At 27.0% G+C, this 15,248-nt stretch overlaps 6 protein-coding genes and 1 long non-coding RNA gene across 12 annotated transcripts; 4 read left to right on the top strand and 3 right to left on the bottom strand.

Moving 5' to 3' along the window:
* On the top strand, positions 1-1,062 carry LOC126864500 (uncharacterized). 2 transcript variants are annotated; one of them, XR_007689201.1, is made up of 3 exons: positions 1-246; positions 491-680; positions 787-1,062. It is a non-coding gene; the product is annotated as an uncharacterized LOC126864500 (long non-coding RNA). The 2 variants fall into 2 exon arrangements; XR_007689202.1 differs by having other exon boundaries at positions 491-699.
* LOC126864487 (solute carrier family 17 member 9) lies at positions 565-3,127 on the bottom strand. The gene is made up of 8 exons (XM_050615893.1): positions 2,574-3,127; positions 2,112-2,458; positions 1,864-2,037; positions 1,625-1,757; positions 1,363-1,459; positions 1,012-1,177; positions 784-942; positions 565-716 (listed from the first exon to the last, which is right to left on the bottom strand). The coding sequence occupies exons 1-8, from the start codon at positions 2,627-2,629 to the stop codon at positions 577-579; spliced, it is 1,272 nt and encodes a 423-aa protein (XP_050471850.1). The 5' UTR covers positions 2,630-3,127; the 3' UTR covers positions 565-576.
* A 1,126-nt stretch (positions 3,128-4,253) lies between these two features.
* Positions 4,254-7,579, top strand: LOC126864486 (aspartate aminotransferase, mitochondrial). The gene is made up of 8 exons (XM_050615892.1): positions 4,254-4,587; positions 4,895-5,051; positions 5,137-5,265; positions 6,107-6,328; positions 6,422-6,578; positions 6,667-6,765; positions 6,835-7,151; positions 7,250-7,579. The coding sequence occupies exons 1-8, from the start codon at positions 4,508-4,510 to the stop codon at positions 7,370-7,372; spliced, it is 1,284 nt and encodes a 427-aa protein (XP_050471849.1). The 5' UTR covers positions 4,254-4,507; the 3' UTR covers positions 7,373-7,579.
* A 345-nt stretch (positions 7,580-7,924) lies between these two features.
* On the top strand, positions 7,925-11,191 carry LOC126864494 (ubiquitin recognition factor in ER-associated degradation protein 1). Of its 5 annotated transcripts, none has more exons than XM_050615911.1 (5): positions 7,925-8,092; positions 8,208-8,322; positions 8,396-8,550; positions 8,645-9,187; positions 9,245-9,432. In XM_050615911.1, the coding sequence occupies exons 1-5, from the start codon at positions 8,090-8,092 to the stop codon at positions 9,308-9,310; spliced, it is 882 nt and encodes a 293-aa protein (XP_050471868.1). In that variant the 5' UTR covers positions 7,925-8,089; the 3' UTR covers positions 9,311-9,432. The 5 variants fall into 5 exon arrangements, with proteins under 5 accessions (XP_050471868.1, XP_050471867.1, XP_050471864.1 ...); XM_050615910.1 differs by lacking the exon at positions 7,925-8,092 and adding an exon at positions 11,073-11,191 and having other exon boundaries at positions 8,190-8,322; positions 9,245-9,359; XM_050615907.1 differs by lacking the exon at positions 7,925-8,092 and adding an exon at positions 9,598-9,787 and having other exon boundaries at positions 8,190-8,322; positions 9,245-9,359.
* LOC126864499 (sarcoplasmic calcium-binding protein) lies at positions 9,614-13,023 on the bottom strand. The gene is made up of 6 exons (XM_050615916.1): positions 11,922-13,023; positions 11,023-11,136; positions 10,715-10,882; positions 10,492-10,632; positions 9,846-9,926; positions 9,614-9,760 (listed from the first exon to the last, which is right to left on the bottom strand). Exons 1-6 carry the CDS (start codon positions 12,048-12,050, stop codon positions 9,614-9,616), a joined length of 780 nt encoding a protein of 259 aa, XP_050471873.1. The 5' UTR covers positions 12,051-13,023.
* Positions 13,024-13,047: 24 nt separating this feature from the next.
* Positions 13,048-14,606, bottom strand: LOC126864497 (vacuolar protein sorting-associated protein 29). The gene is made up of 4 exons (XM_050615914.1): positions 14,158-14,606; positions 13,772-13,963; positions 13,455-13,690; positions 13,048-13,353 (listed from the first exon to the last, which is right to left on the bottom strand). Exons 1-4 carry the CDS (start codon positions 14,158-14,160, stop codon positions 13,236-13,238), a joined length of 549 nt encoding a protein of 182 aa, XP_050471871.1. The 5' UTR covers positions 14,161-14,606; the 3' UTR covers positions 13,048-13,235.
* Positions 14,607-14,620: 14 nt separating this feature from the next.
* On the top strand, positions 14,621-15,178 carry LOC126864573 (cell cycle checkpoint control protein RAD9A). Its single transcript, XM_050616026.1, has 3 exons — positions 14,621-14,654; positions 14,729-14,931; positions 14,993-15,178. The coding sequence occupies exons 1-3, from the start codon at positions 14,621-14,623 to the stop codon at positions 15,176-15,178; spliced, it is 423 nt and encodes a 140-aa protein (XP_050471983.1).
* Positions 15,179-15,248: the final 70 nt, after the last annotated feature.

The following is a 15,248-nucleotide window of genomic DNA, read 5'->3' as shown; positions in this document are numbered from 1 at the left end:
GCAATCGCATATACTTACTAACCATCACATTGGCTACGTTTTTATTCATCGTCAATTAAAAGAACATTTCAATATTTGACGTAATACGGTAACATTTATTTCTGTAAAATATTGTGTAACGATTGGTAGAAAATTATCGTTCTAGAAATTATAATCGGTTATGTTTTGGTATTATACTCTGAAAAATCATACATAGACATATCATAGATATCGCGTTTAATCATTATTATTATATTCCTTCATTAGGTATGATTTTATATTGAATCAGTGCTAACCTTTTAAATTTATATTATTGATATTTACTATATTTAAAATTTTTATAAGTATGATTAATTAAACGTAACATGTATAAGATATGGAATTTTAAACAAAATCAAATTATTAATTAACCGATATACATATAAACCATGCACGAATGTTTTTTTGTATTACTATCGAAACTTCTCGCAATATTGACACAACTTAATTAATGTTATTGTTTTATTCGTAGATAATTAAAATTTACACAATTGTACCGAATTTTAAGGATAGGGTGTATTCACAATAAACTGAAAGAACAATAAATTGGATGTCATTTTATATAATTGCTTGACCAGAACCAAATAATAAATATACTATACATCCTAATGCATCTATTATAGCAATGAATATAAATACAACAGGCCAGCTGTGCGTTACATGTAATATATATCCAGAAAAGTATACTCCAAGAAATCCTGAAAATTATCTTTTTTACTATCATCTTTCCTATTACTGCAATAGTAAATTTATGATTATATATACCAGGTATAGCACCAACAGTGTTCATTAATCCAAATACACTTCCGGAATGTTTTGGTGCAAGATCTGAAGGATTTACTGCAATTGCATTATTATGAAAACCTGACCCGCCAATTATAAACGCAAGACAAATTATTGCACTTTGAAAAGTTTCCACTTTTGCTGAAATTGTTTTAAAATCAATTTCTCTATTTAATTTTTTCATATATTATTATACATACCTATACTTACCTAAAAATAATAAGCTTATAATTTCAGTTAAAAAACATATTGTTTCGATTATTTTACGTGTTACTGTGATGGAATACCCTGCTTTTATTATCTTCTCAGAAAGTGCTTTACCAAAAAATGTACAAGGCAACATAGACAACCATGGCACCATGTTTACAACCCAGCCCTAAATATAACAAAGAGAATTTTTAATATGTTATATAACTAATGCTATAAAATTTTATTGAATTATGTATGATCCATTTTGTTTAAAGATTCAATAAAGTAATATAAAACAAAAAATGTTGTGTATTTATTATTTCCTTATAAAACAGCAAAAGAAACTTTTAAGACAACCTAATAATTAATTACCTTTACTTCTGGAAATGTATCATGAAAATACATTGGCATCCAGGATAGTAATACAAAAAAACAATTATTTTGACAAGCATGACCTATTACACATGACCTGAAAATAACAGTTAATATGTGAACTTTATACATCTATAAATTTGTAATCATAATATTTTTATAAATCCATATAACTTTATATACTTTTTATATTAAGATTTGTGTCAGAAATTGTGTGACTTATGATAACTGAATTCAAATTGATCCCATGCACAATGATTACCAGAATGGAGGTTTTTTTAAAAGCTTCAACCAAGGCAAAGAGTAGTTAGTAGCTGATTTAGTAGAAGCTGCTTTTTCCTTAAAAGGTAGGGTATGGTAACTTAATAGCACGGCCCATGCCAAGCTCAAACCTCCTAAGATAACAAATTAGATATTTTTGTATAATTAAATCACACTGTGAATTTATTAATAACGTTGTTAATATTAGTGTAAATAACACATAATTATACATTTATATACCTAATGTTTGGAAAACTACTACCCAGTTATAATTTTCCAACAGATAGGAACCTAAAGATCCAGTGAGTAATGTGCCAAGAGCGGATCCTGATGTTAATAAACTAAAAAATGAGGCTCTTTCTGTTTCGTGCAATCGTTGACTTATTAAACTAATCATACTGGGGAAATGCATTCCTGTAATATATATATAAAGAACAAACATCTTTTACATACTTTAGCTATTTATGTTAGTAATTTCATAAGAATACCTTGGAATGCACCATTTATCGTTCTCACTACTGCTACTAATAACACAGAACTATCATCCTTTGAAAAGAGTTCTATGACTTCTGGCATAAAAAATGTTGTCATAGACCATCCAAGAGCAGAGATCAATAATACTTTTTGTCCTCCAATTCTATCGCTAATATAACCACTAGCAACTTGCGTTAATGTATAACCCCAAAAAAAACTAGACAATATTACTCCAGAATCTGGTTTGGACCATTGTTTCTCTTTACTTATAATTGGCATTAATAAAGGAACAGATGTTCTTGTAGCATATATGAGACAAGTACCACATAATAATGATAGAAACCATTTTTGTCTCTCCTTCCTAAAATTTACTTCATAATTTTAGCTTATATTGCCAAACATCAAAAATAATCTTGTAAAAAGATTCAAAGATTCTTTTAAATTATTTTCATAATATCTTAATATAGATTAATTACCTTGACCAAGATGAATTTGTTTTTTCATCTTGAATTAAAGGTATTTGCATTTGCATTTCTCATCAAATAATTTTGTTCGTATGTAATTATTCTTGTTCCCATATACTCAAAACATATAAGCTAGACATGTTATTTTTAAAAGTTTTAATAGCAGATCAGTAATGAAAAATGAAAATAAAACCTTATCTTAAACTTGTTAAGTTTTATAAGATTATCGTGAAACTGGAGATTTGCATGCTCAAGTCATCATTAATTTTGCGAAAATATTTAATAATTTAATAATAAGTCAATTTCCTATGAATGTTTAACAATGAGTTTTATCCAAAAATAATACATTAGTACAAATATAACTGATTTCTATTCTTTTTAGTTGCGTGTTATATACATACGTAACGTATATGTTCACTATCGTTTAATTTACATACATAGTTGGTAAGTTAGATAACGCTAACACAAATATCAATTTCATTTCTTAGATAACAAATTGAAAGGTAGAAATAGAAATACATTAAAACAGCGTTATTTGAAAACTTCATGGAGTAAACATAGTCAATAAATATGAAGTTGTCTTTTTAAAATATAAATTGAACGCGCGAATTTGTAATCTCAGATTTGAACTTTCCAATACTTGAATGGAATTTATGATGAATTGGAAAAAGATATTCATAAAAATCTAATTCTAATATCTATATTGTTAAAAAGCAAGTGTTCTATGTTTCAGCAACAAATATGTAAATATACAAATTAACGAGCGATTACAAATAGCAATCAATGATAATTTATAATTATAACAGTTAATCAATGTCATTTGTTATTGTAATCTTTTGTTCATTCTTTCAGCTACACCAAAATTCACGATATGAATATCCAACATATGTACGTATATAAAATATGAGACATATCTCTATATTATTTAAGTATGTATATTATGTGTGTATATTATCTCTATATTATGTAAGTTATCACAGTAAGGATTACAAAAAGGCAGGAAATGATAAACGTAACAAATTAGCAGTTTAGACTAAATCACACATGGTCCTTAGAAAATACTCTACTTGATCTTGTGTTGTAAGGGGGACATAAATTATTGTTGTCTTCTCTTTCTCTTTATTCAGATTCTACATATTTCTTCCTTGTAACATATTCCTAGGTCCAACAACGGAGTATACCTATGTTACAAAAGCTTGTTATCTAAGTGAAATCGAAAGATGAATCGTCATCGATGAATGGGACAGAATCTAAGTTACTATTGGCCTATGACAAAATAAAAGGAGGACCACGATTGGAAAGAACAGTTACAACAGAGATCGTACAAAAAAGTAGTAGAAATTCAACAACGCAAGATAATTAAGTTATAATAAGTAATAACTTTACATCGTAGTTCTCTTAAATTTTTGTGCATATTACTATCAGGATTAGCGCTTTACGTGCACCAACCAACTTGAGGCAGATTCTTAAATAACTGCTAAATACGTAACAATGGAATAATATTAGGCTCTTATTAATAAAAATGGAGTATATTTCAAAATGCGAAAATACATAGTACATAATATCACTAAACTATTGAATTTATTTAACAAATGAAATTTTAATTTAGTAAATCAATTTGTATCGATATGATATATAGACATTATTTATTTATTCATACTTTGTACTACGATAAAAATAAGACTGTTATCATTTTTCTCATACTTCATTTTTTATTATTATCAGTTGTTACAATTTTTTGATAAAGCATTCATATCAAATTTTTCCCTATTTTTATTTACGGGCTACATTTTGGTGGGCACAAATTTATTGAACGCTCTATATAGACAATAAGCATCTGTATATTGTACATCAAATCAGCAAACTATTGAAGAAGTATAAGTATATCTGTAATCTAAAGTAATCCATACGGTGAATGTAGTGTATTCTAACATATTAATATTAATATGGCACAAAGTAAAAAACTAATTAGGCTTCCATTTGCATGCAAATTATTTAAAAATAACAGCAATGTTAGATCAATAAGGTAAGTTTATATTAAAAAATTAATTGAACTTTTTAACCTTTTATTATATTATAAATTTATAGTTATAAATTATATAGTTTAAAAATTATTTAAAATTATTAATAATCATAGAATTTATTATTAATGATCAGGAATTTCTCAAGAAGAAGCATAAGATAGATAAGATAACTAACTTAATTAAAATGCTTAAAATCTTTAAATTTACTATATAATTTATTAATATTTACTGATTTATAATTTATTTTTTTTCTCTTAAGATTTACTTTAATTGAAATTAATTAATATTAAAATATTTTGTGTGTTATAGTTCATGGTGGTCTCAGATAGAAATGGGTCCACCAGACCCAATTTTCAGTCTTACAGAAAGATTTAAAGCAGATACACATCCAAATAAAGTTAATTTAGGAGTTGGTGCTTATCGAGATGATGAAACTAAACCATTTATTTTGCCAAGTGTACGAATGGTATATATTATAAAGCAATTATGTTTGGGAAATATATATATTTCTACTTTTTCACATTAATCTAACTGAATCAAATATATTATAGGCAGAAGAAAGAATTAGAAGTAGAAATATGGATAAAGAATATTTAGCAATTGCGGGAAATGCAGAATTTTGTAAACTTAGTATTAAGTTAGCACTTGGTGAACATAGTAATATTGTTGATGAAGGTTTGGTAAGTATTACATGTGAAATATATTCTTTAAGAAAAAAGTTCATCAGTTAAAATTGTTTTCTGAATTTGAAGCATAAACAAATAAATAAACATATATTAAGTAATTTAAACATACACATAACACGTGTATTAAAAACACATGCATGCACAGTGTGGATATACACAGAAATACACATCTATAGTTAATCACAAGATTATATATATACCCCTAGAATATAAAATATTATAGTAAAAATGTTAGCGCTATATACATTCTTTTTGCACATTAAGACACATATTGTTAAAATGTAACAGTTTATTTACTTTCGCCTCTATTAAGAAAAAAGAATTTAAAAAAATATGAAATGAAACAAATATTACAAACATCTCCTATACATATATGAAATCATAAAAATAGTAGGCTTAATATTATATTAATATCATATAGGTTTCTCCTCTGCATCAATAATGGTATCTCATTGGCAATAATAAAATTGAAAATTTTGTAATTTGTAATGTAATTTCATTCCAAGATTTTTGTGAGTTAAATGTTTTAGCTTTTCTAATTCCTTTTAGAAATACTTTAATGTACTGAATACATTTAGTGTGACTTTCTACACTTAAGTGTAAATAAATTTGTGACAAGGTGTGTTTTTAATTACTTTGACAAGTCAGATACACAAAATTTGATACTTGTATATAGACTTTTATGACTGACTGTACATATAAGGTATAAGACCAACCGTGCAATTTCGTTATGGTTAATATTTTATTATTTTTATATCAATAGCACACTGAATTATTAGTTTTGCTATTATATAACTTCTTTATAATTCACAATTTAACGGATATCATTTTGTAGACTGCTACAGCTCAAACAATTTCTGGTACAGGAGCACTTTCTCTTGGAGGACTCTTTCTCACACGTTTTTTTACTGGCAATAAGGAGATATATTTACCAGTACCTACATGGGGAAACCATGCTCCAGTATTTACATTTGCTAAACTTCCAGTAAAACAGTATTGTTATTATGATCCAAAAACATGTGGATTAGACCATAAAGGTCTTTTAGAAAATTTATATGTTAGTATATAAATACTATAAATAATATATTGTGTTTATTGATTATTTATTGGTTATATTTACAAATTCTATTTGTAATATTGTATTCTATAGAAAATTCCAGACAAATCCATTATTCTTCTTCATGCATGTGCTCATAATCCTACTGGTGTCGATCCTAAACCAGAACAATGGAAAGAATTAGCAGAATTAGTAAAAAAGAAAGAACATTTCCCTTTTTTGGACATGGCATATCAAGGGTTTGCCACAGGTAAAACGATATATAAGAAGTTAATAATTTAATTTTTAATAATACATGAAAATTTGTTCACTAGTGGATATTTTTGTGCAAATTTTAGGTGATACAGATAGAGATGCTTTTGGTGTTCGACACTTTGTAAAAGAAAGAATTCAATTTGCTCTGGCTCAATCATATGCTAAAAATATGGGCTTATATGGTTAATATACAAGTTTATAAATCTCATTTCGGCTAAATGAAAACATTTAAAAATTATTGATCATCGTAGGTGAACGTGTGGGAACATTTACAATGGTTTGTGCTAACAAGGATGAAGCAAATCGTGTTTTTTCGCAATTGAAGCTTATAATTAGACCACTATTTTCTAATGCACCAATTAATGGTGCCAAAATTGCTTATGAAATCTTAGAAAATGCCCCATTGAGAGAACAATGGATGGTTGATATAAAAACAATGGCTAACCGTATTATATCTGTACGTCAAAAGTTGCATGATAATCTTAAGAAAATGGGTAGTACCCGTGATTGGAAACATATTACAGACCAAATTGGAATGTTTTGTTTTACTGGCCTTAATCCTAATGAGGTATGACATCCACTATTATTTATTTTCATCATTATATGTAATATATATATATATATATAAAATATAATAATTTAATTTTGGTTCCACTTACTTTATAGGTAGAGAAGCTTATTAATGATTATCATATTTATTTGACAAAAGATGGTAGAATATCTATGGCAGGAGTAACATCAAAAAATGTGGAATATATAGCAAAAGCTATATATGATGTTACAATATAATTAAATATTTCTACCAATGAGTAGGAAACTCTGTCAAATCCTGTCCTTAATTTTCAAATACATTACACATATAAACAAAATAGTATAGATATACGTACACATTATATCAAATGCATTTATTCTCGCATGTTATTTTTATAAAAAAAAAACTGCAGGCAGTGTAATATTTGTAATGATATATTAATATAGAATAAATTTTATATTATATCTTTAATTATCTATAGTAATAGTTCATAATTTTTGCAAAAATTATATAATCAATATTCTATTATATATTCTATTATAAACGAAAAAATATAATAATTAACTATATAAATAAAGCTGTTATGAAGTATATTAAATATTCTAATAAAATTTCCATGAGTTATTTTTCCAATAAAAAACGATTTATTTTACACACACAGTTCCAAATTGAGCAAATTCCAATTGCTTGATACCCTGATGCATTCAAATTTAAAGTTATTCAAAATAATATCGAAACTATCGATAGTTATAAAAAAAATATCACTAGCTTTCACTAGTTTTTCACTTCAAAGACTAACGATAATAATCGATATACTATCGATATTTCTTCACCTCTGATAGATATGCATAAGTTGTGTCTGTTTATGTATTTATGCGTATGTCATAGTGATAAGTAAATCTAAATTTCCAGGCTTTTAAAAAAATTCTATTAATTATAAGCCTTCGAAAGAGTACTGCAACAAATACATAAATATGGTAAAGAAAACCTGATAGAGAAACGACAAACAGCGACGGAATATGTTCCGTTCGATGATTTCTTTTAATAAAATAAGGTTATGTTGTTTCGATTAAAATGACTTTTCACTTTCAGTTTGGATTTAACATGTTTCCGGAGATTGTCAGACCTTTCAACAACCACTATAGATGTTTTTCTGTGTCGATGTTACCGGGTACATATCGACGAGATGTAGAACGTGGAGGGAAAAGTATATATATCTAAAGAACATGTTGTAAATTATTCACTGAACAAGTAAAAGATTATAATTTGTTGTTTTTCAGTAATCATGCCACCCTCAGCTTTAGAGCATCTCACAAGATTAAATATTAGATTTCCTATGTTATTCAGATTAAGTAATGAAAAAACTAATAGAATTACTCATTGTGGAGTTTTAGAGTTTGTTGCGGACGAAGGAAGAGTTTATTTACCTTGTTGGGTATGTTTATATTCTCATTTTTGTATTATTAGTTAGGAATACTAGATTGATATATAGCCCAAATCAGTGTACAATTATCATATTGTGATTACAGATGATGTACAATCTTTTGTTACAAGAAGGAGAATTAATAAATGTTGAAAGTGTAAATTTACCTGTTGCAACATTTTCACGTTTTCAACCACAATCAGAAGATTTTTTAGACATCACAAATCCTAAAGCTGTTTTAGAAAATGGATTAAGAAATTTTGCTTGTCTTACAACAGGTGACATTATTGCTATAAAATACAATCAAAGAATATATGAAATGTGTGTTTTGGAAACAAGACCAGGTTCAGCAGTCACTATCATAGAATGTGATATGAACGTTGAATTTGCTCCACCATTGGGATATGTAGAAAAAGAGACTAAAAAGGATGAAAATGTAGTAGATCCTGCAGATTTAATGCCAGCACCATCTGGTTTTGTGCCATTCAAAGGAGAAGGTAATAGACTAGATGGCAAAAAACGTAGAGATTTTGCAAAACCAGAAGTTACCACAAGTAAACCGGCTTATGTTAGAGGAATACCAGATTATGATTATAAAATAGGAACACTTACGTTCTTGCGCATTAGTAAACCTGTTAATAATAAAGAGGTAAGTTGAAATGTCATTTGTATGTTACTGTATATTTATCCCATTATATGTTTATAGGCAAAAGACCCAGATGAATTTAAAGCATTCACTGGTGAAGGTTTTTCTCTTAGGAAATCAAAGTAATTAAATAATTGGTTTATTTATTTTCATACAATTACATGTATTTGTAAAAGTGAGTATTTATATTTGTAATTAAACTGTTATACTTTTTAACAAAAATAGTTTCATACAAGTTCTACCCATTACACTAATAAGTCTTTTTATTTAAACAGCTTTTTGTATATACGTAAACGAATTAACCTATAGTATAAAAATTTATATCCTATAACTCAAATATCTTACAAGTGAAGTCAAAAAATTACCATTATAAAAATAATTAATATATAGTATTGTATTATCACAAATTATAGGATTGCAGTGAGAATTTTAATCTACCAAAGGACCCCAGAAATATTTACTGGGTTTTGTTGGATCTTCTGTTAAGAAGAACTCACGACCCAATGTTATGAATTCTTCAAAGCTAATTTTACCATCATCATTAGTATCAATATGACTGAAGGAAATAACTGCATCCTATAATAAATATTTCAGTTTAATCAATTCATTTATTTAACTTTTATTTTAATAATCATAAAATTGAATGTGCAATTTTACTTACATCATGTGTGAGTCCTAAACATTGGAAAAATAACTGAAATTCTTGCACAGAAATTTCACCATTTCGATCTTTATCCACTGCCTGCAATTTTATATTTAATGATATATTGAAAATATTTTTTAACACATATTAACCCATTGGGACGGCGTCTGTACAGTGTACTGTCTCTCGTTTTATTTCCACTAGCCACAGTTCATGCAACATACGGACCGTCGCGTCGCGTGTCGTACGGACGCTTGATACGTCACGTCATTTATTTTCCTACGTCTACGTATCGTATTTCACAACATTTTTCAAGGATGGCTGGTAATAATGTTCATAATAATGTTTTGATCTTTGTAAAGACCAAATCTTTCGAATTCCTTTCTGGAGTCGCAGTTTAGCTGTAGCAGTCGTCTTGCAATTAATTACGGCTTCAACAAGTTAGGAAATCGCTAGTAGAAATTTAGTAGAAAGTGAAAATGAGAGTGATTCCGATGAAGTAATTGATGATCAAGCAATCGTAAGTGCGATTACTGATGCATTCTTAACTCATTTTGGAAACCTATATGTCACAAAATATCGTCAGTCGCACAAAAAGAAATTGCGAATCGTATGTCGTCCTCAATGGGTTAATTTATATAAATGCATATTTTTAAAAACATACTTTGAATAAAAATGGCAAAAAATAATGACATTTTCTCTTCAATGATGAGTCATTAAGAACATGTTGCATTTCCTCCAAATATTTTTCGATACAAATAAGATTATACGGACTAATTTCTCCCCATTGTTCTTCCCATGCTTTCTATATATAAATAAATAACTTAAAAGTATTATGTACTATTTCATTTTGATCCATAGAATGCATAAAAAAGAGACTGACTTACATTCATTATTTTTTTGAATTCAATTTTTAATTCTGGAGTTAAGTGTCCCAAGTCAGTAAATCTTTCTGTGAACAACATGAAATCGTCGTGACTGATAACTCCGTCTTTATTAATATCCAAATGATTATGTAGTGTCCGCATTTTCCTTCTCCAGAAATACGATTGTCCCTGATAAATAAAAATATTCTAAATAACTTTTTATTGAATGATTAGTTACCACATATTAAAAAAAAAATAATAAATGACTGGGATTAAATTGTTACCGCATTACAATATCTTAAATAATAAGACTTTAAACAGTATCTTACTTTTCCTTGTTCGGTGTCAGAATCGTTATCACTTTCTTGTTCGCTTACAGAAGTTGAGATACCCGTTTGATGCACTCTTCTTGTACTACACGCTCGCGGAGATATTTTATAATACTGAAAACATTTGGTTTATATATTCCTTAATAAATAAAAGGTTGTTCTAAAAATTGTTGTGTGTTGTTATTGATTATGACAACTGCATTATATCTAATTAGATAGATTACGATATTGTATCCTTGTATAAAAACATTACATCGTAAATATATAATATAAATATATACGTTCAATGAACTTCGATGCAAGGTGAAATCCTAATAATAGACTCCAAAAAGAGTCTGGATTAAGAAAAGAAAGAAAAGAAATTAATTTATCTTTAATAAGTTAGAACAATTAAAAAGATATGTAACTCTACTATTAATAACATTAATACAGTCTTAATATTCCTTTTAATTAAAAATTCTATAAATAAATTATCTTTATCCATACACAGTACATATGTTTACATGCACGAATTATAGTACAACATTATGTATTTGTAATATCCTACACCTGTAAAACTAATACGTAATATTGCCCTTGAATCTTGAAGATTTTCCAAAACAATTTGGAAAAGGTGAAAATAATTATATAAATTATTTAAATATATTCAATAAACATATCCTTTTTTTAAAAATTTGAAAAATTTGCTACCTACGATTCAAAATATAATTTTTATTTTTTTTAAATAACATTTTCCGTCTAAATAACTTTTTAAAATGACTTATTTTATTTATTAATATTTTATTACTTCATATTAACATCATTTTTAATACAAAGTGTTTTAAAACAAAGTAATTGATTAGAAATTTGTTATAAATTAAACTCACTATTTTTTTTTTGCAATATAAAAAGAAAATTACCTGGTTGCATTTTAGTAAAATATTTTGTTTTTCTGATATTCCATAGCATAAAATTGAAATAGCTCTTTTTTTAAAACACTTGTTGGAAATTACAAATCGTAGACCAGTTCGTAATAATGTTGTTGTCATTTTAACGTGAACTTCAAGCAAACTATCTGTGACACAAAACTAATATGTTCTACTTAAAATCGTTTGGAATTTAACATTAAAGCCGCAGAGATCAGTGGGCCCCTTTTGTTGGTCCAAATTCCCTCTTTGCCTTTACGCATGCGTAATAGTGCTCTGTTCCCCCCTTTTACTGTTGGGATATATGTATATAGTCTGACTGCCTTGTACGAGCGCCCATGCACGTCCTCCTTTTTTCACAGATAAAACCCATAAGCGTATATACCACCATAACTACATAGACACAAAAAAAGAAAACAAACACTAGAAAATGCTCTGCTCTAAACCTGAATATTAAGAATATATGAACTAACATATCAATTATATGTAAATCATATTCCTTTTTCTGATTTATATCAATAAAAAATTCGGTCCCGTAAAAACCTAAGTTTTAAAGAATCAATTTATAGCTAGAATCTGCTGAAATTGTAAAAATTCATGTATATATCTAGCTACGTATAATTCTGATATTAAAGACAATTTTCGACCAAAATACTCAAATCTACGTAAAAAAAATACATAGTAAACGTTAAAAAACAAAAACTTGTGTATGTAGTTAAATTAAATTTTTCTTTGTATTACGCCTATGCTTAATTTCGTGTTTTATCGTAATTCTAGAGAATTTTACGTATGATCAGTACATTTCAGGCACAAATGAAATTAATATATAAAAAAGGAATAGTTGAAAATGTAAAGATCGGATACTAATACACACAAGGAAATTCTAATGAATCACAGAAGTAGGACACGGTAATATGTATGTCTATACACACACTTAAATGAACATAAATAAGCATACGTGACACGAAGCATGGTACTAAATTTAGTTGATCATGACAACTTTTACTTAAATGAATGTAACATGAAAAATGAATGTTTTTTGAATAAATACATACCATGAAAAAGTAAAAATTGTTATATAAGTATGATCTATATTTGCTAAATAAAAACTATTATGCAATTTATATATTGTATTTCCATTTTATTTATATCAAATGTATTATACAATTTAAATTTTTATATAAATGCTTAAATGGTAATACAGGTAATATTTTATATGGATTATACACAGATTAATCTTGAATTTCATTGTGAAATTCCATTTTCGATTTATAATATATATCTTACATTTTAATTTTCCTACATATTTTAATTTTTTTTGTACTCGATTCGTTCGACTTTTACTTCATCACCAACAAGTTGATAGACATAAGTTACAACTGTTGAGCTCTGAATATCCATTAGAACAAAAGATGGGATAACTGATCTGTAAATATAATGATGAAATAAAATAAATAATAAAATAAATTTATAAGTATATTATGTAGCATTCAAAATTTACTTTATACTATTAACATAAAATCTTACGTATCAAGAGGGTTATATGCCCCTGTTGCTGAACCAGGATTAATATAAAATTTGTTTTCATGCTCGTATGCCTCAAATTTATGTGTATGACCTGATATCAAAATATCAACGTCTAATTGTCTTTGAATTAAAGCTAGTGATTCTGGATCTCCCCAAGGTACTACTTGATGTCCATGTGACAAACCTATTCTAAACTGACCAACAGTGACCACTTTTTGTTCTGGATAATTTAAATTCTGTAAATGAAAAGAATATATAGTAAAATATACATTATTAAGGAATTATAATAATATTTAACAATATTAAATAAAATATACCTCATCAAAATCTCCTCTAACAACATGTACATCACTGGCTAGTGTTTTCAAGTAATCATATGATTCTTTAGTACAGAGATTACCTGTACATAAAATATGTTGTATTCTACCAGGCACCAACAATTTCTTAAATTTACTTGGAAGACTACTACATCTGTGTGGTATGTGTAAATCTCCCAATACTAAAACAAGCTGTAAATATCCAATATTATTTTTACCAAATATAATAAAAAAATTATATAATGGATCTTTAATAGTATATATTTTCATTTTATTAACTTTACAAAGTTATGGTACTTTTCTATGAGGTTAGATTATAAGACTCAAGGAATTTGTAATTCCAATTAATTAATTTCTATTACTAATATTTAATTTCGTGTACTCACCATGACGAATTTAATAATATTTTTTTAATTCCTATATATTTTTTAGCGTTGATATTTATTTTATTGCATTTGATATCTGTGAAGAACAAAAGCTAATGAAATGTCAAATGCACCATTGGAAATATGTTTGACAGATAAGCCTTCGATTTTCGAGATTCGAGATTGCATTAATTGCCACTATTATTTACAATGCGCTAAATATAAGTTATATATTCTTACCCAAAGTTTATACTTGCTTATAATGTAGATTATTTCTATAAAATGATTATTATTTATGTATATCAATAATTTGTATTTCAGATATACGAACATACATTTCTGTCATAACCGGTTAACCAAATTCAGTTGTTTGATGTACCCTATTTTGATTTAAATAGAATATTATGGATTCCTTCGGTTACTTTTTTCGAATAATTATTTAATGTTTTATTTATAAGAAATAGTTTAATGGAAGAAATTTAACATGAAGTGTGTTATAGCAGGAGCAAATGTAAAAAGTATGTCGATTTCATGTAGGTTATATTTTGTTATGTATTAAAAAATATCATTTATATATAATAAAGCATTATAGTTTTAGCGAAGGCTATACATGCATTATCAAAAATTGGAGATGAAATGTACATAGAACCACATGAAAATACTTTATCATTTCGTACTGTTAATATGGCAAATTCAGCATATGCTGATTTTACATTCCTACAAAGTTATTTTTCATATTATGCTTATGGTGACTTACAAGAAAATGATGCATTGAAATGTAAAATATCAATGAGGGTAATACAATATTATTATATTTCCATGTAATATTACAAATAGTAATATTTCTATTTTACAGAGTGCAATGACTGTATTTAAGGCTCCACATTTAATAGACAAACAGGTAGAAACATGTCATATTAAATTAGAGCCAGATGCATCTGAAATTTTGTTTATTTTAAAGTATAAAAACAGTATTACTAAGACTCATTTATTGCCCATTCTAGATTGTGAAATATTACAAGTATGTATCATATATCTATAACAAATTATTTACATTTTCATTTTTCATTACCTTCTTTTATTATATTTTTCAGACTGTATATAATAAGGAT

Source organism: Bombus huntii, chromosome 4 (genome assembly GCF_024542735.1).
Source record: "Bombus huntii isolate Logan2020A chromosome 4, iyBomHunt1.1, whole genome shotgun sequence".
Classification (NCBI taxonomy): domain Eukaryota; kingdom Metazoa; phylum Arthropoda; class Insecta; order Hymenoptera; family Apidae; genus Bombus; species Bombus huntii.
This window is presented reverse-complemented; position numbering and strand designations above follow the sequence as displayed.

Bases quoted from the DNA above. Each gene is read 5' to 3' on its own strand.
- LOC126864494 (XM_050615910.1), top strand. From the start codon at position 8,190: ATGACTTTTCACTTTCAGTTTGGATTTAACATGTTTCCGGAGATTGTC. The intron at 8,323-8,395 runs GTATATATATCT...GTTGTTTTTCAG, and splicing joins TGTAGAACGTGGAGGGAAAA to TAATCATGCCACCCTCAGCT. The intron at 8,551-8,644 runs GTATGTTTATAT...TTGTGATTACAG, and splicing joins GAGTTTATTTACCTTGTTGG to ATGATGTACAATCTTTTGTT.
- LOC126864486 (XM_050615892.1), top strand. From the start codon at position 4,508: ATGGCACAAAGTAAAAAACTAATTAGGCTTCCATTTGCATGCAAATTA. The intron at 4,588-4,894 runs GTAAGTTTATAT...TGTGTGTTATAG, and splicing joins AGCAATGTTAGATCAATAAG to TTCATGGTGGTCTCAGATAG. The intron at 7,152-7,249 runs GTATGACATCCA...CTTACTTTATAG, and splicing joins CTGGCCTTAATCCTAATGAG to GTAGAGAAGCTTATTAATGA.
- LOC126864487 (XM_050615893.1), bottom strand. From the start codon at position 2,629: ATGCAAATGCAAATACCTTTAATTCAAGATGAAAAAACAAATTCATCT. The intron at 1,178-1,362 runs GTAATTAATTAT...TGTTATATTTAG, and splicing joins ATACATTTCCAGAAGTAAAG to GGCTGGGTTGTAAACATGGT. The intron at 943-1,011 runs GTAAGTATAGGT...AAACAATTTCAG, and splicing joins TATAAGCTTATTATTTTTAG to CAAAAGTGGAAACTTTTCAA.
- LOC126864499 (XM_050615916.1), bottom strand. From the start codon at position 12,050: ATGACAACAACATTATTACGAACTGGTCTACGATTTGTAATTTCCAAC. The intron at 10,633-10,714 runs GTAAGTCAGTCT...ATTTATATATAG, and splicing joins AATTCAAAAAAATAATGAAT to AAAGCATGGGAAGAACAATG. The intron at 9,927-10,491 runs GTATGTTTTTAA...ATAAAATTGCAG, and splicing joins TTTTGCCATTTTTATTCAAA to GCAGTGGATAAAGATCGAAA.
- LOC126864497 (XM_050615914.1), bottom strand. The intron at 13,691-13,771 runs GTATATTTTATT...TTTCATTTACAG, and splicing joins TTAGAGGAGATTTTGATGAG to AATTTAAATTATCCAGAACA. The intron at 13,354-13,454 runs GTAAGATTTTAT...TTATATTTACAG, and splicing joins GCATATAACCCTCTTGATAC to ATCAGTTATCCCATCTTTTG.
- LOC126864573 (XM_050616026.1), top strand. From the start codon at position 14,621: ATGAAGTGTGTTATAGCAGGAGCAAATGTAAAAA. The intron at 14,655-14,728 runs GTATGTCGATTT...AAAGCATTATAG, and splicing joins AGCAGGAGCAAATGTAAAAA to TTTTAGCGAAGGCTATACAT. The intron at 14,932-14,992 runs GTAATACAATAT...TCTATTTTACAG, and splicing joins AATGTAAAATATCAATGAGG to AGTGCAATGACTGTATTTAA.